Here is a 26,126-nt window from a genome sequence, read left to right on the forward strand (position 1 = left end):
CCAAGAAAAAGAAAAGCTGTGGCCTCACGCACAGGGATACGTTTGTGGACTGCTGCACAGGTGTTCTGTAAAGTGTCCCCCTTTCCTGCAGAGCCCCCTATATTGGCCAGACTGGGCAGTGCCTGAACAAGTGCCTACAGGAACACAGGAATAATTTACAGAATGGAAATGACCAGTCTCATCTGGTGAAGCATTGCCAAGCATGTCAATTGATGAAAGAGAACAGTGCAATGCATTGTTTCATGACACACGTGTATTATACAACCACAAAGATCAGACAACATGCAAAGTGGTAGAGGCTTACCACATTGCAAAAGACTAACAGAACTGCATAAGCAAACTGACTGTTCTTCTGTGTGATAAGGAGGTTGCATTTCTCGATGGTGCTTGAAGGGTTGGTGTGAGCAGTTTTGTGTGACGCTTTTTCTGCTGTGTTTTTAGGCTTTTTGGTTTTCATGCCTTTGTGTGTTCCTATACATATATGAAGGTTTAAAGAATAAGACGTTCAGCTGCGAGTCAGCGCGTGTCCTGTGTTCTCATTTCTCTGGTCCGTCATGTTTTGCACTGTTTTATTATGGATACTTACAAACTACTCCGTTTCATACATCAGGTGCAATGCTGTGAAAGGTATGGAAGTAGTCTGCGCGGAAAAATAAAGGAAGGCGTGTTACTCCGTGCTTGTTCTGTCGCCGAGCAGTCTAAGGCACAAGAAAGCAACAGCTTGTCAGCAGGAAGAGTGCATTTAATCAAGATCATGACAAATGTGTCATGCATATATAACGATACAATTGTTGGTAAAATAACAGATGTAACAATTGGATTCTGGTTGCTCAAAAGGTGTTTGCCATTAAAATTTGCTGGAAAGTCTAAGAAAAGACAAAGTACTTTGAAGTAAATGACATCAAACTCCGCAAACCACAGAGCCAGGGAAAGCTGGCGGCTGTTCACTTCATCCACCATGGACACAGCACAGGAAGACAGCACACCAGAGATCCGCAGTTCATTTCAGATCCGAAGCATCCAAAGGCGCTTGACTCGAAGTGAGCAGAGCACATTGTCTGGTGCCTGCTAGGCCTAAATTCCCTCACTGGGATCCATTTATGCAGCAAGCTGGGTTTTGCTGAGTGAAAGCCTGTGCTACCTGTGCATGACATGTGAAAGGGAACAAGTGTCTTTGTGAAGTGAGAACTAAGCAGTCTGCTGCTGTGACCACTCCGCACATATTTCATAGGAGTCTCGGAGACGCATCTTTAAAAGCGCAAAGTCCTTCGACAAGTGCAACTTATGTTAACCGTACTCGCCGAGGATTGTGTCTGGTTCATTTCGATGATGGTGGCTGCACATTGCATGCAGGAATGACTTCCACTTCATGAATTAATTCACACAAACACCCGCATGTTGCACTTATCAGCATGAACGCAGCCATCACTTACTTGTGGTAGGAGAGGTTTGCACTTCCTAATTCATGTTTTTCTTGGCAAAATCTGTAAGCATGGCGCCAGGACATGCCGAGAGACGGCACTTAGTGCACACAAACTAGTCATTCCCACAGTGGATGAAGTGCTCTTTCATGGCCTTTTCAGAAACTCGCATAGACGGTGGCGCCAGCTTTCCCTCTAGGCAATATTTAGAAACTCTATGCTGGAAACGGACCAGCTTGGCAAAATGCCTCAGGAACCAAGCACTATCGTAGCCACAATCGCTGGAGGGAAGACCTTGCTTGGCTACCACCGCGCAACACTTTCTCACGCAATTCCGCCTTTCATTCGTGAACTGGGCAAAAATGGGATGACTAAGCTCAAGGAGATATCTCTGAACCCACCCTCCACTTTTGTTGTTGAGAACTGACTTCTTTTTTTAAACTTTTCTTAGTGCCTTCCTCCTTTTCATGCTGTCCGGGCGCAGACCTTGGCAACGCGCCAAGATGCTCAGCGCCAATAACATCACAGTGCATTTATCTTTTGATAGGTTCGGAGAGGGTGGCTCGCTCGGTGAACTTCGCAGAGTGCCAAGATGCAGGGTGCCCTTGACACGAGTGCCGGTGGGGGTGGCTACATGCATGGGTGTGTTCTTTTTGCTTTTATTTCTTTTTCTTGCTGGTCCAGATATAACGACAATCAGTTATAACTATCGGATTTTCTCGATATCGTTATAAGTGAACTACACAAACAACAAATGCTTTTTATTTCCAAAATCGCATGGTACAAAGCGACCCATGCAAGCCAGTGGGTTCCGCACACAAATGTGCTATCAATCACCTGCGTCGATCCGACAACATTTCAAAGACATTTTGTACATTAGAACAAACAATGTGGGGATCGCAGTGCATAACACAAAATTACAGGGTGATAATTCAGTTACATATGCGGCCTCTACCCCGCCAGCGCTTCGACTCCTTCACCGATAGCCAGCGCCACAGCAGTGCAAATTGGAACTTTCGCAATCACTGGTGACGCAGTGCACTCAGTGGGGCTTTCCCAAAGGAGATCGAGCTGCCCTGTCAGCAAACTTTAGTGGTGCAAAGACTGCTAAGTGGAACTGACCCTGCCTGTATTTCTTCTCCAGTAGCTACTGCTTCTGTGTTCTTGTCCGCCAATGGTAGAGGGCAGTAAGTACCTGGGGGTGATTCATGACCTGCGCTAGTGCACCCAGGTGGAGGATATCTGCTCTATCAGAAACTGTGCTGACCGAGAAAAAAAGTAGAGCATGCCCCAAAAAAACTTGAAGCTAATTGCAAACAGGATGTTTACTCATCCAGTACTGGAGTACACCACCTCTGTTTGGAGCCATCGCCTGCGTGACTGCGAGACAAAGTGAAACAAATTGAGAGAACTGCAGTATATTTAGTTTGTTTACATTATTGGAGAACCAATTCTGTAACTAGAAGGTTGAAATCCTGCAGCCTGGAACTATATTAGTAACATGACGAGCAAAATGACAACTGAAATTGTTTTTCCAGATAAAAATGAAATAAAAATAAACAAAGAAGCATATATTGTGCAGTTTGTGCTGCTGCACAGTTCCGGACTGCACAGTAGCAGCACAAAATGGCAGAGTTTGAACATTTTGAGAGCATGAGCTCTTCTTGGTTCATTCCTCCCTCTGCAGCAGAGGGAAAAACGAGTGCTGTGCATGAATGCGCGTGGACGGCCCAACCTGCACAGATGCCACACAGCCATTTGAGCTGGCAAGCAGGCCCCGGACAGTTGTGCAGCCTTTGGAAGGACACAGCTGATCCTGTCCTGAAACGCAGATTCTGGAGGGAAGAAACTCATCCTCTCGTGCTTGTGCGGGTCTCGAGGAGACAAGGGACACGCGTTTAGAGAGACCACTTTCCACTGGAATGCGCTGCCACAGAAATGCTGTCGGTCTGGCTTCTTGTCCTGTTCTCCTGTCAGCGCCAGCTTTAGTGTGAGCCCTCTTCTAGCAAATGAACTACGACTTCCTCAATAATTCTGCACATGAGCACGATCTTCCGTTTGAGGCAGTACACACAATTTGATCCTAGACAATTGGCACAAAACAACTGACTTTACTACATTAAGAGAAATAAAACTGTCAAAACTGAATGAAATATTTTTTGCTCTCACCCCATAGTAAATGCGTTACATGCAATCGTATTACAGGCAATGAGAGAAGTGGTTGTGCTTTAGCTGCTGCATTGCTGACACCCTTTCCTGTTATGACCACAAATAAACAGATGAATAAAACATGCAAGTGGCTCACGCTTGTGCCCTGCTGCTTGCATCTGAAGCCGTCTCCACCAAGCACCGCAATGCAAAGTCTGCAGAAGGAAACACATGAAAATGACATGACGGTGCAGCATCAGTCTAGTGCACTCTGTGAACAGCAGCCCCATATACATATGCTCCCAGTGGCACCCTGCAACCAAATGCAACGTTCACTTTACAACCTGCATAGCTGATGTGTGAAAACACATGTTTAAAAATGAAAGTGTGGTCGGATGCAAGTCCTGAGGCTAGGATGTGTGGCACAAAAATGTGTTGTGTTGGGTTTTATGGCACTGTCACATATATTAAGGAGCCTAAATTAAATTTTAAAGGAACGAGGTGTGAAGAAGACAATGTGGATTAACCGAAGAATAAAGAAGAGGAAGAAGAAGCATTCGGTGGGGTGGAGAGAGGTGATTGGTGGAGAAGAGAAGAAGATGACTACAATACGTGGACTAACACCGAGGCTATAAAAGGGCGAGTGAGAGCGAGGCACGGGGGGGTGAAACAGTAGAGAAGCGAAGGCTCCGGCGGGTCAGGGGCACATTGGCTGGAAGAGAGCGACGCCGGCTGCTGCTCCGGTGAGCTCGCGTTCTACGGCATCGCACCGTGGACTTCCTGCCGTGCCTGAGCCCGTTCCGGGGAGTCAGCAGAGGACGCTACCACCTGCTATGGCCAGGGGTATCTCCAGCGCTGTTGCCATCCATCCGTGTGGTGCCCCCAACGCCAACAACACCGGCATCACCTCCACGCGCGCTTGGACGGGAAGCTTGTACTACGCAGTCAGCGACGCCAGCCCAGGCACGTCGGACGCCGCCAGCGACGCCAGCCCAAGCATGTCGAACGCCGCCTCGACGCCGGCTACTGTATCTATACAATGCCGCAGCCGCACCGAACCAACCGTGAGCACGAACGCCGTCTGCTACCAGTAGAACGCTAGTAGTAGATGCTAGTCGCAGTGTTACAGGGTCGTGTGTATTTATAGTCTTTGCGTTTTGTGCTAGTTTTGTTAGTTTTGTGTTCTAGTGTGTGTGTCACGTAGGGTGTATTAAATGTGCGTTTGTGTGGGCACACCTGTCACCTGGTCCATTCTTTCGGTCCGATCTCTCGACGGCAGAAAGTATGGACTTGGCAAAAACGTTAGAACTGGCGCTCAAGCTAGGGATAAGCAAGGAAGAGGCGATGTGTCTCTGTGACAAAGAGAAAGAAGAGGCAAAAAGGCAGAGAGAGGAAAGGGCACAAGCACGCGCAGATGCTCGCAAAGCAGAAGAGTGTGAGGCGAAAAGAGCTCGGGAGGCAGAGAGAAGAGCTCGTGAGGCTGAAGAGTGAGAAGAGAAAAGAGCTCGCGAGGCAGAAGAACAGGAGAAAAGGATAGAACGGGAGAAGGAGTTTATTTTGTGGAAACAGGCACATGTCACGGGAGGATACGAGGAGATCACGGACAATGATCAGCGTTCCTTAGCGGGTAGAGAATCTCCTAGACCGGCCAGAGTTTGCCCAAGGAAGCTGATGGCTCCTTTCGATGACAAAAGAGACATTGTCTCAACCGGAGACATTGTGACATACTTCAGAAGTAACAACCTTAAACTCTTACAAGCCAATAAGGAGGGCGGTTTTGTTGTGTTATCTGCAGATAGTTTCTCGGAATAAGCCACACAGGCACTAGAAAAGAATTTTGTGTCTGTTAAAGTAAAAGCAACTAGAGTTAAGAACAGAGCTGTTGCACTATGTGAGCAGTTCGGTTTGGACCGTCTTGGCAAACAGATAACAAAATGTAAGAATAATGCTTTGAAGGCTTTCTTTTCAGTAATAACCCATAAGCAAGGTATGCCTTTTCGAACAATAGTCACAGAAAAATGGTCGCGGCAGAAGGAGCTAAGCCAGTTCTTGTTGAAGCATTTAAGTAAACTTGAAATAGGCGACCCATTTCTTACAAAGAATTCTGACGAAGTTTGTGACTTCCTGAAATCGCAATGTGATGTGGGGCGCGCCTTTTCTGTGGATGTGGTGGATTTATTTTACTCTGTTCCTCACAAGGCCCTATTTGCTGCACTCCGAGAGTGTATAGAAAAAACGACCCCATTTCCTTTCAGAATACTGTGGGAGTTTCTATTGACAATTTTTTAACCCTTTTAGAGTTTTACTTGCAATCGACTTACATAACATTTGACCAGCAGTGTTTTCTGCAGAAAGCCGGCATATGTATAGGATCCTGTGTGGCACCGGTATTGTGTAATATTTTTCTTTCAGAAATGGGTCAAGTTTTACATCAGGTTTTATCGTCTAGGTATGTTTTTAAAGTGTTCAGAGTCGTGCACAATTTTTTTTATATTTTTTACTAAGGACGGAAGATTGAACTTCGAAGAGAGTGTGCATGATATTTTAACCTTATTTCGACAACATGGAAATGGCTTGCAATTCACTTGTGAAGTGCCTGAGGGTAACTGCCTGCAGTTTCTAGATATAAATATTCGGTTTTGTGAGGATCAGCTTTGTTGGGGATATGCTCCTCGTGCAAGAAAAGGGCTCCTGCCGTATGACTTTACCCATTCGAAGTTGATAAAAAGAGGAATTACTTCACTTTGCCTTAAATCCGCCCTCAGGAAATCGTGTCCTCACAGAATGCAGGTTAGCTTTCAGAACCAAGTGGCCAGGCTGTCTTCAGCCGGATTCCCTGATTTGGTTGTGATGGCAGTCGCCAAAAGCCTACTGCAAAAAATGAAGATTGTGGCGGTTAGAGCTGGGGAAGGTCCCTCAAGAGAAGAGGCAATGAGACCGGTAGTGGTGCCCTATGTACATAAGATGGCCCACAATTTAAAGAAGGTCGCAAGCAGGCATGGGGTGCCGCTCGTGTTTTCAGCCCCCCAAAAGCTCGGAAACCTGTGCCCGCGTATCGAAAGAGTACGTGAAGAGGAAAAAGGATGCATGCGCGACCGTTTTTGAGGTGCGCCGTAGGGGTGGTGTATGAAATTCCCCTCTCATGCGGTCACTCATACGTAGGGCAAACCGGGCGCTGCGTCAATGACCGCATTAGGGAACATGAGAGAAATCTAGAGCAAAATAAAGAAGGGCCAAACATACTCAAGCATATTAGGTCCTGCCCGTCACGCTCCTGTGAGGCATATTTTTCAGGGGCGAGGATTCTAGCTTCCAGTAAAGATAACAAAGCTCGGGAACTAAATGTGGGTGATCTCTTCTCTGCATAGCTCGCATGTAGGTATTTCTAGTTTTGCTAGAATAAAACTTTGTGCAAAGATTGTGTGTTTAATACGGAGGCGAGATAAAATGACACCAGTGTGAGCGTGACTTCCACTCTCCTATGAAGGGCTTTTACTAGGTGCATTTTATTATTTACTGCAATATTCCATTTATCTTTCAGCTTACATTGTAACAACTTCACTCCATCTCTGTACGGGATGCTTACACTCTTGGTTTCTTTGTGCCGGGCTTGTGCAGCAAATGCATCTGCGTCCTCATTCTCACCGATTCCGAAGCGGCTCGGAACCCAGCAAAATTTTGTTTTGTCCCTTTGTTGTGGCTCTTGTTATGTTGTGTATGATACCGCCGATTATTGGCATAACTGCATTTCCAGGGTGGAGTGCAGTGCTTAAAGAATTGGTGTAGATTATGCTGTTCACAATGTTGTCCTTCATTATATTTTCTACAGCCACAGAGACTGCATAACACTCGGCTGTGAAAATGGCAGCAGCCTTACTGTCTTCTCCCATTTTTGTTCTGTATTAGCACTGCACTTCCAAGGTGGTGGGCTGATTTTGAACCGCATGCATAAAATACTCCTTCAGTGCTAAAAAATCTTGTAATATATGTTCATGTGGCGTTTGTTTTTTCTGAAATGACGTTAATGTGAAGTCTTATACAGAGAGCAGACTAGGCGGGAGTGGATCAGATTTGCTGGCAATATTAGGCAATGTGTCCATTACATCTGGTTCTCTTCAAAGTGCAGGAGAAGTGGCCCGTTTGTTTGGGGCTTGTTGGTAAACACTGCTCGACACGGGCACTTCGTAACCATTAGATAACAGATATGCTTCGGCAATGAACGTATTATTTAGAACGTAGGAGCATGTTAGCATTGTTCTTCTGGCTGCAAGTGGTGGTTCATTAGTTTCTACACACAGACTGTTTATGGTTGATGTTCTGTATGCACCACTTGAAATCTAATTTGTGTACTGGGTTCAATTGTTTCAAGTATGATGGCCTTCCTGAACCATGCACTATACAACCATAGCCTAAACAGGAACATACTACAGAGCGATAAATTTGCAAAAGGCATACCCTAACACAATGTTTGCCTAAAAGGACTTTGAGTATGTTCAGTCATTGCGAAGCTTTCTTTTCTAACACGTTTATGTGAACCAGGAAAGCGAGTTTTTTTTGTCAAAAAAGTTATGCCAAAAAATTTCTGTTCATTTTTTATTGGTAATTAGGTTTCATTCAGGTCTAGTGTGGGGTCTGTCTATAAGCCTTGTTTGAGTGAGAAAAAGATGGCCACTGTCTTCTGTGGAAACCATTTCTATCCGCCCATGTTGCCAGTTTATTTACTGTTAAGTGTACTTGTCTTTCACATGTTGGTATATTTGAGGACGTGCAGATTATCTGAAAATCGTCTACATAGACTGAACACATAATGGACCTTGGGACTATTAATAACACATAATGGACACATAATGGACCTTGGGAGTTCACCTTTAGAATAAGCAAGGCTGTGCTTAAAATACTTCCCTGAGGAACTCCATTGTCTTGAATGACTAATAGGAGTACTAAGAGAGCTAGGTGATCTTCCTGTTTTTAAAAATGGAACAAAAATGGGTTTCTTCCATGCTTCAGATATTTTACCCGATGCCCAAACTTTCATAAAAGATCTTAACAGTGCCGAAGTAGAGCGTCATTGCAGGCTAGTTGTTTTGTTGCAGAAAAAAGGTTAGCACTGCGCGAATGAGACACATGTAACAGGCAAAGGCGGGCTAGTTAGTGGTTGTTAATGGAGGGCACATTGCAACCATGCAAAACGACGAGGGACAAAGAGAAGATCCGCGTTTTGTCCTGGGCTTTATTCTCTTCATCCCTCGTCGTTTTGTGCGGTTGCAATGTGCACTCCATCGAATGAGACACGACGGGAGAACGAGGAACAGGCGCAGACGTCCAACTGTTTATTCCAGACCGAAAAGCAAACGCTATATAAGAGATGAACCTAGGCGCATAACCATCACTGTCATTCACACAAGACCTGGTCAAAATCTAGACCGCATTGATTAACATTTTAACGTTACACAAGGGCCGATAAACCACAGAGCACTAAGTCAGCATGTCCCCAGACACTCCATGCCAAGAAAACGATTAAAAACAAATAAGGAACATAGCAATCAACTTGAGTAAAGAGGGTGAAAAATGCACGAACTGACAACGCAGGTGACCCAACAGACAACAAGAGTGAAAGGTATGCAAACGCGATAAAATCATGGAGTGACATATGGAAAAACCGGCATGAGAGCATGGAAACAACAAAGAACACGTGTAAAGGTGAAAGTTAGAACCAGGTAAAATAGTGGATTGAGGTATGGAAAAACAAGCATGACATGGAAGCCAACAAAGAACAAGTGTAAAGGTGAACATAAAGCCATATAAAACTACATTTCCGGCCTTAAGGTACATTTTAAGAACAAAGTTAGGACAGCAGTGATACAATTATAGGTGGCCTCCTAAAAACGAGATTTTACTCAGTGAAAGCGAAATAAACTGACACATTTTTCACCATTTTTTACGATGCAATAGGCTGCGACGACCTCCCTTTCCATCTTATCTCTTGATTTAAACAAAAAGGTAGTGTTGCGCAAAACTGGGTTGCAAGGTACTTTTTTCTTGCCCTTGACCTTCCCTTTACAGTTCTTACAATGATGTGCCAGATGACCTCCCATATTGTTCTTCACTGCCACGTTATGTTCGTGTGCCTGTTCATTGAAACACCTACCAGTCTGCCCATGTAAACTCTACCACATGTGAGGGAAATTTTGTAGACAAGGCCCGAATCGCACTTTGTGAACTTCTTTTCGTGATTGGTATACATCGCGGCCTGTTTCTCTTCTCTGTTGACAGCAAAGGGCAGACGCTGCTCAGCTTGATCGGTGCTGAAAATACCATTCCGACACCATATCGGTTCGCCACTTTTTTGATGTTGTGGGATACCCGGTGTATGTAAGGCATCACCTGCAGTGGCTTTTACTTGTCATTTTCATTTTTCTTTTTACGGCCTTTAAGCTTCTGCAATAGGCTTTCACACGGTGCAGTGATGAGGTGGGGCGGATAACCAGCTGCGCGGAAACGTTGAACTTATTGGCTAAAGATTACTTCTATTTTGTGGTTGCATGATTTTTCTAGGGCAGACTGGCAGGCTAAGATTATGTTGGCGCATTTTACGAGCTTAGAATGTGCGCTTCCAAACGACAGTGGGTTCTTTTTGGTTCTCGGACTGTATGACCAGCAAATGTGTTGAGAGGCAAATTCGAGTGTAAGATCAAGGTGCTGCAGTCTGCTGTTGTTAGCTAACTTGTGGGTGAAGATTAAGCCCTGGGAGGAGGTGTCAAATATCCCTAGAATCTCAGTCACCACCTCATTAACGTTATTTTCTGGGGAAAAGTTAAGTATAACGAGGTAATCATCAATGTACCGGAAAACACGCAAAACCTTTTCACTGGACAATCTTTCTTGAATGCGCTGATCAACCGCTGACAGGTAAATATCACAGAGGACAGGGGCTACAGATGACCCTATGCAAATTCCAGCTTTCTGCAGAAAATGTTTGCCTTTAAATTCAATGACAGTGGAGCTAAGGTAAAATTTTAACTCAAGAAAATACTCCGTGCTGACCCCTGCCTTATTCTGAAAACCTATTTCCCCACTTTCTTGCATTTTTTGGCGGATTGCATAAAACAGGCCATCATGTGGCACAGAATAAAAAAAGTCTTGAATGTCAATTGAGAAACCAGTAGTGGCTTTCAGCAGGCTTAGATCCAAGTACGCCACTACTTCACTTGAGCTCCGAACGAGAAATGGGTCTTTCCCAACTATCATTTCCAGATTACTCTGTAGATAGTGCCGAATCGTCCTTTGCCAAGTTTCTTTTTCAAAAATGATGGCTCGTAAAGGACACTCCGGGTTATGGATTTTCCCACTGAACAATACATGCAGACCACCAGTTTCTTTCTTCTTAACTTTCTTGGCTATATTTTCAAGGTTCATGTTCTGCTGCAGCTTGAGTGCAAACCTTTTTTGCCTCTTTGGAATGAATTTTGCTGGTTTGAAGTTATTTCTTACTGCTTCCATGGTCTTTTTGTCGAACACACCGACAGGTTCATCCAAATTTGAGTTCGCTATGCCACAGCGGTTCGGCACATGCTATCTATGGCCTTCCCAAGGTGCACAAACCGGACGTACCACTACGCCCTATCGTAGACTTTACGTGCTCTCCGAATACTTGCATCAAGTGCTTCACCCTCTGGGTGGAAGACCAACGACGTATGTAAAGGACTCCTCCCACTTCGTCAAGAAGCTTAGGGACGTCACTATAGACGACGAGGATGTCCTAGTCTCTTTCGACGTGGAGTCAATGCTTACGTCAGTCCCGGTAGGCCTCGCAGTTTCATCCTGCAAACGCCTTTTAGAGAACGATGCCTTGCTCCCTTCACGTACGCCTTTTGAGGTTGCTGATGTTTGTTGTCTGCTCGAATTGTGCTTGCGCAACACGTATTTTATCTTCAGGAAGCAGCACTAAAACAACTGTTTGGTACAGCCATGGGCGCTTCCGTCTCTGTCGTGTGCGCAAACATTGCTCTAGAACACAGTGAAGCAATAAACGTTGTTGAAGTTCGGTGCTTTGTGGTGTCTCCCCTCTTGTCCGTGTTTGTCTTTGCACTGTGTGAATGAAAGCATAAAATACCAGCTCGCCCAGCAACTGATTTTACCACTTTGTGAATAAGAGCTGAAGAGAGCCGAGGACAGGCAGCAGACTGGGACTGGCTGAATGCATGTACGGGCTGGGTGACCCCTGTGTGCAGTGCTCAGGCGGTGCACTTCCCTGCAAACAAATCCAGATCTCGTCGCAGCTGCTAGGTTCCAAAGGCCAGATAGACCTGCCCAGAAATCAGGGGCTGCTCTCCAATTTGAGTTTTCATTACTGGGTATGCACTGCTCGAGAACTCTACTACACCAGGGTGGCGCGGACTGTACCTGTGGTCCACTCAATCAAGCACGCTGGTTCAGTGACGTGACGAAGGGATCACCAACCCACCTGTAGCCTCCCCACAGAGGTGTTTGCAGAGGCCGACTAGCTTCCCTTGGTGTGCCCTGACCAGGTCAACCTTTCCTGTTGTGAATAGAGAAGAGGCAGCACACGAGAATGTGAAAACTGTGCTCATTCATTACCAACAATTGTGGAGCACCATTAATTGGTGGGTATATAAGCATGAGCCCATGTCAGTACATTAGAATGAATGTAAATGTGCAAATTCAACACATACCTTATTTAAGCGATTGTAAGTTGGCTCAAATTTAAGCCCATATCGCATGCCAGAAAAAAAAAAAAAAAAACAGGATGTCGCTTAAGCTTGGCTTTAATAGTAGAACGCGATAGCATTATCCAACCTCATCCACTTATCAGCCTCTATCGGCTGCTGCACGCGGGCGTGCCCGTGAGCACATTTCAAAGCGAAAATGTATGAAGTCACTGGACTACACGCCCACACTTGCACCATCATCCTCACTAGCGCTGCCAACGTGATCGCTGCTGCGGTCCCACAGCACATCATTCTAGCGTCGTCGTGGAGTGAAATCCTGCACTTCCCAAACAGCCGCACCACGAAATCACGTGGAACAGCTGAAAATTTTTCCTCACTGCAGCTGCCACACCTGAATCACCCATTGCAAATGTCGAACTTACGGGCCGACGCGCAGTTCATTTCTTCAGCGTAAAGAATGACAGACATCTCGAATGTAGCCATGAACAAGCGCAGGACCCTCCTGTACCCGGAGCACAAATGACAATTGACGAAACACTACATTAAAAACTTGTAAAACGCGGCCGGCAGTAGTCAAATGCGTCAGAGCCAGAGAAACTACGCTTAAGCGGCGTTGGCTCTTCCATCAGCTACTGACACTTCCTAGCACTGCTGTCGTCCCGAGTGGCGGTGCCGCCGCGGTTTGAACAGCGGCCCTTCCATCTACTATTGACGCTCCCTTGAGTGCTGAGTGCGCAGTTGAAAGTAAACAAAACTAAAAAAACTTGGAGGACGCTTAAGCTTCCCCTTTAGGAGTAGAACAGGATAGCATTATCAGCAGCCGCAATCTGCAGCCACATGTGGGGAGGATGGGGCTGACGGTTTTCTGCCGCTGTGCACGGGGAAAAGGTGCCGGTTCTGTGCGTTGACATAGCAGCTGCTCAAGACCAGCACCAAGAGCGTGCGACGGAGCCCCAAAACAAAAATGCAATCACGTTGTAGCATCCCTGATATCTCATTTGTCTCACCTGTATTTATGGTGCCATGCATTGGTTTCGATTGTAAGTCGACCGCCCACCTCAGATTTTCAAATTAAAAAAAAGATAGGTCGACTTACAATACTGTAAATACTGTAAGTCATATGTACTGTGGTGCTCTCTTGTAGCTCTTTTTGCCGCTTCCCGAGTGTGGTTTCAAGTTGTGCACTCTAACAAACGGCAGATACCTGGCCTTGCAGGGTGACTTTAACAGTTCAGCAATACAGTAAAACCATTTAAAACGTACCCAATGGCAGTGTCAAAAGACTACACACAAATTAAACAGCAGTGCGCCCTAAGCAAAAACAGCTTCAATATTTGCACTTACCTGATAAAGGGTTATACCTAGCGTATTCCACAAAGGAAGCCACACATGGAAGCTTTTATTCACTTTGGCTTAAGGAAATCTTTTTTTTTGTCAATCACTGACGCAGCCTCGCATCGCAGTAAAAGCTCGTTAATTTGAACTCGAAGGGGACCGGAAAATTGTTCAAATAAAGCAAAGTTCGAATTCCCGAATGGGCGCTAGAATGAGCGGTCAGTGCCCCACTGCGAGCGCAGAACTGGCAGAACCTGAAGCAGTCACATCTAGACTTGTTACCGCGAGCTAGGCGCTACTACACATTTGTGGCAGGCGATTCTGAGAATTAAATTCAACCGGTCCTAATGGCAAATGAAATAAATTGATCGGCCAGTTATGCGCCAGAAACAAGTACTGGACTGCATTCGCTTGAACAGCAAGCTTTAGTGACACTATTTATGCCCCAAAACATGTTTATATACAGGGAAGGGTTGTCAAAATTCAAAATAATCGGCAAAGTGCATTTGCTTGCGTTTCTTCTGCTGAGACTCCAACAGCATCATCTCCAGCTTGCCCAAAGCTTCTGTGCAATGCCAGAGTTCTAAGTGGCGTGTTGCAACATCGAGTCCCGACACTATTTCACGTGCACTTGGCGGTGCCATAGTCTCATTGCTGCCGTCGGACCCATCACTGTCAACTGTTCTCACCACACGTGAGCCCTGCGACGTCTGCTGGGAGCATGGAGCCCCAATTATATCGGCGTCACTCAAGGGCCTCCATGCTACTGTCCATGTAGCTCCAACAAAAAAAAGCGCATGACTGCGGCGGCAAAACTGGTTGAACTGTAAGACTTGCATTTGAGCTAGTTGATTGTAGCTTGACGTGGTTTACCTAAATGTATACTGGCACGAAAAGACAGAGACAACACACACAAGAAAGGACTGGCGCCAACTTCCAACTAAGTTTATTCATGGAAAAGCCACTTAATAACCACACGAGCAGGCAAAAAGATAAAAGCAAAAACGATACAAAGGGTGACTTAAAAAAAGGCACACGTGCCAAAAAGGACCAAAGCAATGATTACAACGTTGACAATGACCCACTAAGAAAACTAATCTCTTCTTCTGACAGCGACACAGATAGCTTGCTTATGCAGATATCGCCGCTCTGCTTGATGCATGCAGGAAGGAAAATTTTTCTTCCTCCATGGCTTGATGGCTGAACTGCGTTGTGTACACCAAGTGATCGTGACCCAGCGACCGGAAGATAACGAAAAGCTGGAACGGCTTGCGCTGAAGCATCAGCGGCGCGGGCGAGTGCTCCGGCAGCGAAAACCTGCTACGGCATGCACCGGAACGCGGGCTGCGTGAGCCTCATGTACTCGGCTTTTTTTCTTTTTCATTGTTTTACACCTCTGGTAAATTTCGAGCGTGCTTTACTCGCTATGGGTCAACTTCTATCTACGAGGAGCAGTGTGAGCCAGTGGCTCCTAGTTCGAATCAACCGTAGCGGATGCCGAGTTGTTCGAATTATCGGGAGTTTTCTCCCACTGAAATACACAGGGCTGGGCCGGGACCCGGGCGTAAGTTTGAATTAACCTAAAGTTCGAATTAACCGAGTTTGAATTAACAAGCTTTTACTGTAATTGCACTAAAAGAGTGTGGAACAGGGTTAATAAGTTTTGGACTAGTTGGTAATCCATTCTTTATAACAAAGCATGCAGAAAACGACGAAGACGAAGATGACAAAAGGCACAGACAAGCGCTAACTTCTAAATGAATTTTATTCGGAACATTGGTCAAAATATATAGGAACATGACAGGAAGGGGGGAAGAAAAGGCAATAAAAAAACGAGGAAGAAAGCAAATAGCTTACAACACCAAATTCAAGTAGTCAGGCGGTTGGGACACAGATACCTAGTTTCCTTTTGCAACAGAGCAACTGAAGGCATGCTTACACAGTCACCACCCATCCTACCTATCTCCAGCACTTCAAGTATCTCTCTTGTGATCTGAGTACAAGATTGCTTGAAGGGTCAATGTAAAGGCCATTCTTTCAGCACCCCATACACTGGGCAGGCTTTGTAGGCTGACGAACTCGTCGGGAAATCAGAATGTACACTGCCACACACGGCATGCTAACAGGTTTGTTGATTACATAGAGAATATCATCTACACAACACCATTGCCATATGGCCACTCCTAAGTTGGCCAGAGGGAACGACGTGTAAATGATCGACTGCGTGGGCATGTCAATAATGTAGGAAGGATGCATGAAACTCTTGCGATTCACAGTGATTTCGAGGGTGGCGGCCACTGTGCTCCTGAATTTGAGAGATGTATTATTATTTACAACCATAGCATACTCAGATCACAAGAGAGATACTTGAGGTGCTGAAGATAGCATGGGTAGTGAGTGTGTAAAGCGCACCTTCAGTCGCTCTGTCGCAAAAGGAGATTAGGTATGTAATAAGGCTGGGAATAACAGCGCTGAGACGAGGGACGAAGAAAGAAGATAACAGGACCGGCGCTGACTATCAACTGAAAGTTTATTAGAAAAAACACGCAAAATATACTCCTTTGACAACCAGGAGTGCGTGGGCAGCACCAAAAGCCATAGTGATACATCAATCACTTGAATCAAGGTACATTAGTTCACAGTCATGAACTGTTACAGAGGGGGTGCTCACGCACGAGTCAATGTTTTTATGAATATGAAATGCCTCACTGATTTCTCTTGTTAGTTTATCTTTGTGTTTGTACAGGATCCTAGTTTCATTAAAAAGGGGGGTACATGATTTTTCAGAAGAATCAGGTTGGTTATTCCGGGGTCAGTTCCTGTAATGCAAAGCTAGATTTGAGGACGGAGCTCCTTTCAAAGAAGTGTTGTGGTCTCGTAGGCGGGTATTTAAGCACCTTCCTGTTTGACCTATGTAGGTCTTCCCGCACGTGAACGGCACACATCATACACAACCCCTTCATCACAAGGGACAAACCACAGGCCATGCTTTATCTGGCACCCTCTTTTTGTTTTTCTTCGTTTCTTTTGTTTTCCCTGGCCCCTCTATCTATAATGTTTGGTGCAGAAAAGAGAGCATCAGTGCGACATCTGCTGCCTACTTGCTTCAAACGGTGTGACGTTTGGTGAATGCACGGTAGAACAGCACTAATTCTTATCTTGTTCCAGTGATTCTTGCTGTTTGACCTTTTTAAGTATCTTACTGCAAGCAAGTACTAAGACATCATCTGGAAAGCCGGCAATTCTTAGCCTCTGAACCTGCTGATTAAAACTAGTACTGATAGCACGCACGCATGACTTGGCAATGGCAGCACCTAGGCAAGAAACTGCTATGCCACATTTAAAAAAACCTTCGAATGCGCTGAAAGAAAACTGAGCAAAGGCTTTTCTGATCTCTGTAGGAAGGACCAGCACATATGATCTGGCTTCGTTACCAATCTTATATCTACAAATTGTAGCTCATTCCTGTGAGGTTTTTCAAAGGTGAAAGTTAGGCCGTGTCCGCTTTCGTCAAAAATTTTTAACAAATCTTTGTCCCTTGTCTCAGCGCTGTTATTACCAGCAGCATGTACCTAATAGCTCAACTCTCCGTCAATGAGTAATTACTCCCCTATTACAAATCTACTCCACCTTGGGGGTCTCCCCTAAACATGTGACCAACGGAGATCAGGTATATCCCATCCGCCTGACTACTTGACTTTGCTGTTGTAAGCCACTTGCTTTCTTCACTGCCTTTCCTTCCCCCCTTGCTGCCATGCTCCTGTATACTTGGACCAATGTTCTGAATAAAAATTCAGTTGCAGGTTGGCGCTTGTCTGTGCCGTTTCTAGTCTTTCTCATTGTTGCTTTCTGCACACTTTGTTGTCAAGGATACTGCACAATGTCCTTCTGACACGCAACCACACATTTGCTGTTTCCACGCTGCCGAGGTTCTAGACAGGACACACATAGCTCTGCTCTGACACGCACTGTCACTTGGGAAGCAGTGTACGTGGAAAGCGCACAATCCATCACAAAGCCGATAGTGCTACGGAGCCAAATCACTACCCAGTGACGTGGAGGAGCTCTGTGGCTGAACTGCAGACAAGATGAACAAACAATAAGTGATGGACTGGAATGAGAGGTCGCAAGGGTGTGGACGTAATGTGTCAGGAGCACCAGTGAAGCCTCCCTGTGATGCACAAGTGGGCACCAAGTGGAAGTTGAGCCAGCCATTTCGTGCGACAACTATGCCTTAACGTGATTATACAGTTTCCAATATTTTTCTCTGCATTTAGGAAATGTGACACTTGAGAATGGTTATGAAACAAAAAGGACACCACAGAAATCTTCTATGAAGAAAGCTAATGAAAATGTGGTAATAAACCGCTGGAACCATCAGCCTCCCAGCTCTGAGAACTTGTCCGACAAGGTGCATGCTCACTGGCTGGAGCTAAAGAAGCCACAACTGAATTAGCTGCAGCCCATCAGAGCTTCTCCGAATCCCTCTGCCTTCCTAGCACTCGTTCTTGAAAACAAGGAGCACCACACACAGAGTGGGCACAGCTCGGGGATCAAGAAAAAATGATGGCACCCACCACTCCGAAACCACCCAGAGGTGGCCCAAAAAAGCATGCAAAATGAAGATGCACCAATGTGGGCAGATCCTGAGTGCTATACAGTTGAGAATAATAATTACACTTGCCTGGCACAGGTGCAGAGGATGCGGCAGTCCACTCAGGACCCACTTACAACCTATACAGTTAAACCTGCATGTAACCAACCTCCATGTAGCGAATACCTCGATATTACCAAGTTTCTCACATAACAAAGGTATAAGAAACTTGACACCAGCCTTCCATTAGCTAGTGCTGCATTGCCTGAAATACGGCTATAAAATGCAAACCACCACGTGAGAAGTAATGACAGACACACCATGCAGCACTGTCCATAGCTTTAGCTTTTGCAGCCCAGCACCAAGGGGCACTACAATGGCTCGTGTCCAAAAGCAGCATAAAATGACAGGAATGCATGGTGCGCACCCATCCCTGCTGCTCGGTTGCTCACACAATTCAAGCACTGACAGCAGCCGCGCTGCAGGAGTGGGGGGCTACCGAAAAAGCCGGCCACAGATGGCAAAGAGGGCTATGGCGGACGACCAGACCGGCAACGGAAGCCGAACACATGGAGAGACTCCTGCTGCCTGCCCCACTCTCCTCATCCCACGCATAGCGACATCCACACCATGGATGGTAGCACTCATGTCATCAATGCGATCACAAAATGTCTCTCCATGTTTATGGCCTCGAGCGAAGGAACACATTTGCTAGACATTTCATCTACATTTATTTTTCGTCTTGGCTTCCGTTCTGCACAGTCTTTGAGTGTTCACGTCAAAAACAGATGTAACAAAGAACTTGAGACCCTTCTCAGTTTCGTTACACCCAGATTTAACTGTATCATGCCAGCATTTCCTCGAACTGGCTTCTAGTTTTCCGCCCACACTGTGAGCCTCCTCCTTTCCACTGAAAGATTCCACCAGCTGTTTAGTAAAGTGACCTCCCAAGCATCTAGTGTTGCACTTGTTCCCCACTGATGATTTCACGAGCCTGGGTAAAGCAAACACTCTCGGCCACAGCCTACGGAATGCCTCAACCATGTGTGCTGCAGTGAAAAACCGCTTTCCACGTGACTAAGCATCTCAGCATTTGTGTCAGCATGCCCGCAGAAAGGAGGCACACCACGGGTGCACCATTATCAAGCGGCAGAACAGCGAGTGAGAAGCACTGGGTTGAGAGACCCAAAAACAAATGAATGGATCTGGGCAAGCACCTCGAGCAGACGGAAGGGTGGCTAGGAGGATCCGTGGGCTGAACCCAAATGGCAGCAGTCTGACCTTTGGCAAACAATGTCCTTAGTGATGCTGGCGAGGCCTTCTGCTTACCTAGGCACAGATGCTGGATGTCGACCTGGAGCCGCCGGATATCAGGGACATCGGCCTGCTCTCTTTTGAGCTTGTTCTCAAACTGCAAGAGTTCAAGTTTATTGCCATTCTTAGGATATGCAAATTTGATACATAATAGGAGGTATGAAACTACCTGCGCGACCTGTTGGTACAAAGTGAGTGGTTTGAATACAATATATGCACCAAGCAGAGCAGCTGCAAACTGCAAGAAAGGCTCGCAAATAGGAAGGCACAGAAGATTTTAAAAATAGAGCACAAATAAAAAAACTCTAAACGATGCAAATACAAATTCTGGTACCAGAAGGTGTACAGAACTTGGGCTAGAAAGGACACACTAAAGTTGTACAACACAATATATATAAAAAAAGGCATCCCACCACTTCACTATGAGTTCACAATTGCATTCCACGGGCATTTTATTTACTTTTTAAAGGTTCAGAGGTGCTCCAGAAAGAAAAAAATTTATAAAGTGGACTACAATTGCAGGTCATCAATCTGACTACACAGTGTATGCCTCACCATCATCAGCCCGACTACACCCACTGCAGGGCAAAGGCCTCTCCAATGTCTCTCCAATTAACCCTGTCCTTTGCCAGCTGCTCCCACCCTAGCCCTGCAAACTTCTTAATCTCATCTGCCCAACTAACTTTCTGCCATCCCCTCCTACACTTGCCTTCTCTTGGAATCCACTCCGCTGCTACTTGAGGGGGCTGTGAAACACTGCTTGAACGGAAGACGCTTACACTTCAGATGGATTCTTTATGTCACACAGATGCTGAGTCAAAAAGAATTACAGGAATCGATGCATAGGAACGGGAGATGTTCAATAAAGAAATCTCAAAATACAAGCAAACAAAATGCTGCCCCCAACTCGATTTTCGTGCAGCTTCCCAGACCAATCAAAACAGCCTATCTGAGCACGTGGCGGAAGTTTGCACTTTATGGTTGCCTGTTCTCTGTAACTCGTTCTTGCCAAGGCTGGCAGTGCCGTTTGCACAGTTACAACAACCACATGAATGCCCAGCTGACCCAGAGATTCACGTTGACGGTGCAGAAGGGAACACTGATCAGTGATGTTCCCTGACTTATGGATCCGAGCATGAGCCACTGCGACAGAGTGATGGCCTGCGCAAGCATAGCGTATACCGCTACTGCTTACTGCGTACCATGGCCCACCATTAGGAAAGCGCTGATTGGTCACGGCGAGCAAGGTGCGAGAGCTGTTGACGGGACCATGGCACCATCTGGCGCAGCAGCCCGGTGATCCTCCGCAAGCTGACAATGCGCACTGCTAAATGTGAAACGAATGGCTTTTTTCTTTGCATCCTTCCTTGGGACCAAAACAAACACTTGTAGAATGCAATGACTCGATCGGATCGATTCCGCAAAGCCGTTTTCAGATGCACAGAGAGCAGCCATAAGTGCTGTGTGATACGAATGGCTTTTTTCTTTGCATCCTTCCTTGGGACCAAAACAAACACTTGTAGAATGCAATGACTCTATCGGATCGATTCCGCAAAGCCGTTTTCAGATGCACAGAGAGCAGCCATAAGTGCTGTGTGATAGGTCGTAGGATGTGTCAACCCGTGTTTGTCAAGATGTGTCAGGATGTCAACCCGTGTTTGTTCCCTCACCCACTCTTCCCGCTTCCGGTCTGTTAACGCTACACCTATCATTTTCCTTTCCATGGCTCGCTGCTCTGTCCTTAACTTAAGCTGAACCCTTTTTGCTATCCTCCACATTTCTGCCCCATAGGTGATTGCTGGTAAGATACAGCTGTTGTATACTTTTCTCTTGAGGGTTATTGTTAAACTGCCATTCATGATCTGAGAGAAACTGCCATATGCACTCCACCCCATTCTTAATTCTTCCAGTTACTTAAATCTCGTAATCCGAATCAGCTGTCACTACCTGCCCTAAGTAGACAAATTCCTTTACCACTTCCAGCACCTTGCTACCAATTGTGAACTGCTATTCCCTTGCTAGACTGTTGAACGTTACTTTGGTTTTCTGCATGTTAATTTTTAGACCTACTACTCTGCTCTGCCTGTCTAACTCACTGATCATGATTTTCAGCTCATCTCCTGAGTGACTCGGCAAGGCAATGTCATCAGTGAATCGCAGATTACCAAGATATTCTCCATTAACTCTTATCCCCAACTTTTCCCAATATAGGCCTCTGAATACCTCCTGTAAACAGGCGGTGAACAACACTGGTAAGATCATGTCTCCTTGCCTGACGCCCTTCCTTATTGGAATTTTAATGCTGACTTTATGGAGGAATATGGTGGCTGTGCAGTTCCTACATATATCTTCCAGTATTTTGACATAAGGCTCATCTAAGCCCTGATTCCGCAGTGCCTGCATGAGTGCTGAGGTTTCCACTGAGTCAAATGCTTTCTCGTAATCAATGACCGCTATATATCGTTCACTGTCCTTATTTTCATGCCCTTAACGCCGTCTTTCTCACTTGAGGAAAAAGTACAATTTTAGCCTTTAGGACCAAAAATTTTTATGAAAACAATTATGAAAACCTCAGGGAGCATGCATTTCAGCATGCTGAATCCAAATATACCATAAAATTTATTGTCAAACTAGTCCTTATGTTGTTATGTTACGCCATGTCATGTTATGTAAGGTTTATGTCGCGAGATGTTAAGAAATTTTGTAGCAGGGAACTTTAAAGTGCATACCGTTGGTTGTTCCTGATATTAAGGAATGCAATACGGCTAAATTGATCACAGTGACTATCATGAAACTTGAAACAGGAAATAAAGCTCTTCGGTTTCTTAAGGGTTTCACAGTTCACACTGCGTGGTATGCAGCTTCTGTCTGGGCTTTGAAAAGTGCACCACTGACTGGTGAGATTATCAACATGGAGGAGATGGACATAGTTTAGCCCTGAATCACACTTGCAAGGGAATGCCACATCTGCCATCACACCGAAAGATGCTTGACTGTTCACTCCGAACCGGTCTGCAAGCTTGGTGGCACTGCGCCTTCACTTCACTTCACTTCACTTTATTCACCTTAAAGGCCCCCTTCAGGGGGTATTACATAAGCGGTGGGTTAATATGTTGATCAACAAGTACAAGTCATTTCTTTGAAATAATTGCTTAGCGTATCTGAAAATGCAGGCAGGTGTGTGATGGCAGCGATATCGGTGGGGAGGCCATTCCAGTCAACAGTTCGGAGAAAAAATGAACCCGAAAAAGCTGCAGTACGCGACACAGGGCGGGCGATCTGAAACGGATGGGCAGTGCGGTGAGATATGCGGTTCGGATGAGTAATGTAGGGTGGTTGATTTAGAGAACTATGGAAAAACTTGTGGAGCAAATAGAGGCTGGCAATGCGGCGGCGGTCTGCGAGGCTTTCAAAGAGCGGAATTCTTCTTCAGAGCTGAAACGCTGGTGGTATATGAATATGCAGAGTGAATGAAACGAATGGCGCGGTTCTGAACTGATTCGAGTGCATTTGTTAGGTATGCATGGCGTGGGCTCCAGATGGGGCTGGCGTACTCAAGTTTGGGTCTGATGAGGGTTTTATAAGCGAGAAGCTTCACGTGTTGCGGCGCATGACGAAGATGACGTTTCATGAATCCTAGAGATCTGTTAGCAGATGATATGATTGTGGTAATGTGTGTTCGCCAGGAAAGATCGCTGCAGAGGGTGACACCAAGATACCTAAACGATTGGACGCTTTTTATAAACGAGTTAGCAACTGCATAGGAAAAAATAAGAGGGTTGTGTTGTCGATGAAAGGAAATGAGTTTGCATTTGTTAGCATTTAGTGTCATTAGCCAGAGGTCACACCATTTATGGATGCTTTAAGGTCGTTTTGAAGGGCCATTTGATCAGAAATGTTAGTGACAGTGCAATAGATTACGCAGTCATCAGCGAAGATACGAATTTTACATGACACATGTGAAGCTAGATCATTAATATATATTAGAAACAAGAGTGGGCCGAGCACAGATCCCTGAGGGACGCCAGATTTAACAGGGAGAGCGCTTGAGCGGTGGTTGTTAATAGAAACGAACTGAGATCGGTTAGCTAGAAATTCTTTAATCCATTGCAGGATATTAGGGTGTAAATTTGAAAGGGCGAGTTTTAGTATTAGGCGCTGGTGAGGTACCTTGTCAAATGCCTTCGCAAAATCTAAAAATAACGCATCGGTCTGCAGGTTGCGGTCAAGGTTAGCATGCACGTCGTGAGTAAAGATTGCCAGTTGGGTTTCGCAGGAGAGCCCCCTACGAAACCCGTGTTGAGCCGGATCAAGGAAGCTGTTTGAATCTAGAAAGTTTATGATATGGGAATAGATGACATGTTCCATGATTTTGCAAGGCACGCTGGTTAAGGAGATGGGACGATAATTTAGCGGAGAATCCTTTTGACCTGATTTCTGGGCCGGGATGACCCTCCCCACCTTCCAGTCGTCCGGTAAAGTTCCTGTCGACAGCGATTGCAGAAACAGTAATGAGAGATAAATGGCAGAAATGTGTTTTGTGTTTTTCAGTACTTTTGAGTTCATTTCGTCCACTCCAGCGGCTGACGAAAGTTTAATTCTGTCGACAAGGTTTTCAATACCCTGCGCTGTGATTTCGATGGGAGACATTGCTGGCAGTGTTAGAGTAGGCGGAGTGGGCAATGGTGAGGCTGTGCTCAGTTTTCCCAAAAACCACCACCACTCACACTGGCTCCCCCTTTTTCCTGCGAGTGAAGCCAAGAAAAAAAACTATGAACGATTTTTGCTAAGTTTAACTAAATGCGACAAAGGTGCACTAGTGCAACTGCACCTTCGCTGGCACACTAGACCTACTGCATTCCAAGCATACTGTGGTTTTCCAGTGTCTGCTGCCTAGAACTGGCATGATGCAAATGTTCTGCTTTCCTCACAGCATGACGCAGGTAGCTGCAGCTGTTGTGCAACCTGCGGCAACTAGTGTTCCTTTCAGCTCGCCTACTGGGATGCATTGCCCCCTTCCAGGCACTGGAAACTCACCTTGTGGCGAGAAGCTGCCTTGTCAATGAGCAGAAAACGGCAGCCTTCTCCAGGCAGGATCTTGGCAAGCCAGTAGGAGAGGCGGCCTGGGGAAACGGTAACATGGGCTACGAATTAGTCCCACCAGCAGAGCGGCGGCGGCAGCGTCCAGCCGAGGCCCAGGTCCTGAGCGTTATTGTCGTTATCCTCAAAAAGATAATGGCACGTACCCACTGCGGGGGATTAGCCAAGACACAGGCGGCGACTGACAGGTGCTCAAAACGTGAAAAAATAAGATATAAAAAAAAGAGAGAGCAATACAGATTCGATGATTTAAATTAACAAATCGACCACAGTGAGACTGGCCATGAAAATGGGAATGGGGCTAAATGAGCCGTGTTTAGGAAGCTTTGGACACAGATGAATTTTGAACATGAGTAGCCTCAAGCTACTCGTAAGTAGCTAATGACACTGCTTTCCTGAGTCACTCGGGAGATGAACTGCAAAGCATGGTCAATAAGTTAGACAGGCAGAGCAGAATGGTGGGTCTAAAAAATAACATGCAGAAAACGAAAGTAATGCTCAACAGTCTAGCAAGGGAACAGCAGTTCGCAACTGGCAGCGGTGTGTAGGAAGTGGTAAGGGAATACATCTACTTAGGGAAGGTAGTGGACAAATAACTAGAACAAGAAAGAATGCAGCAACCGAATGCAGAGACATCCTGCCGCCGCTCACAGTCACCGACATCCGCTTTCCGGCGTTTCGACCCATCAGGTGTGGCAGCTGCGGCAGATTACGATGCTTTTTATTATGACGCAAACTCGGAATACGGCCCCAGGAAGGCGGAGTGAGAATGACCAGTCGAGGGGGAGAGAGAAAATATCAACACAGCCCTTTCTGCACATCGTGAGGCGTCTGTCGCAATGAGCACATGAGAGCGTGATAAACTTCTAATAAACTGTTGAGCAAATGGAAAGGCATAAATTTTGCATGGTTTGGAAAGATGTCATTAAAGACAATCTCAATAGATGTAGAACCAGCACACACTGGTAGGATGTCCAAAATGCGGACGTTTAAGGGGTCTCGGAGAGATTGCACAGAACAAATTTGTGGAGTATGGAGACAAGACCAGCTTTCGTTGAAAAATGTCCTAGGCTGACGAAGGAAGAACAAATTTGAGGCATGAAGCGACGAATTGCATATTTTTACAAACGTTTGGACTGTTAAGAGTTGAAATCTTGAAGGCAGTGATGGAATCCGTGCTTCCAGGTACAAAACAGATTTAGTCACAAATTTTGGAAGGCCCAGACAGAGGCGCAACGCCTCCTACTCCAAGAGAAGAAGGGGGTGAAGTTTATGTGCAGGTGCTCCAGAGAACAAGACACAGCCGAACTCTAACATTGGATGGACATACATTCTATAAATCATCGATAAATCATTCTGTAAGGCGAGTGCCTTCTCATGCCCAAACGAATATTGCTCAGCCTGCGCAGCATGAGTGGACACGGCGGTCCTGCCATGATGATGTCGCCTCACGTCCCCTTCTTCGTGCAGGTGCTCGCTGGGTTCTTTTTTTTGCTGCGGCACCAGAACAGAGCCTACGGGACG

At 45.9% G+C, this 26,126-nt stretch overlaps 1 protein-coding gene across 3 annotated transcripts in view; it reads right to left on the minus strand.

The window, feature by feature from the left end:
• The window catches only part of LOC144111049 (tRNA:m(4)X modification enzyme TRM13 homolog), a 90,310-nt gene that overhangs the window by 22,873 nt on the left and 41,311 nt on the right, over nt 1-26,126 (minus strand). For all 3 annotated transcript variants that reach the window (XM_077644156.1, XM_077644155.1, XM_077644157.1), the window contains 4 exons: nt 24,540-24,625; nt 19,518-19,599; nt 12,034-12,108; nt 3,727-3,784 (listed from right to left, as the gene is read on the minus strand). In XM_077644156.1, coding sequence (XP_077500282.1) covers nt 3,727-3,784; nt 12,034-12,108; nt 19,518-19,599; nt 24,540-24,625 — 301 coding nt within the window. The remainder of the gene's footprint in view (nt 1-3,726; nt 3,785-12,033; nt 12,109-19,517; nt 19,600-24,539; nt 24,626-26,126) is intronic.

The sequence above is a fragment of the Amblyomma americanum genome, chromosome 11 (genome assembly GCF_052857255.1).
Source record: "Amblyomma americanum isolate KBUSLIRL-KWMA chromosome 11, ASM5285725v1, whole genome shotgun sequence".
Classification (NCBI taxonomy): domain Eukaryota; kingdom Metazoa; phylum Arthropoda; class Arachnida; order Ixodida; family Ixodidae; genus Amblyomma; species Amblyomma americanum.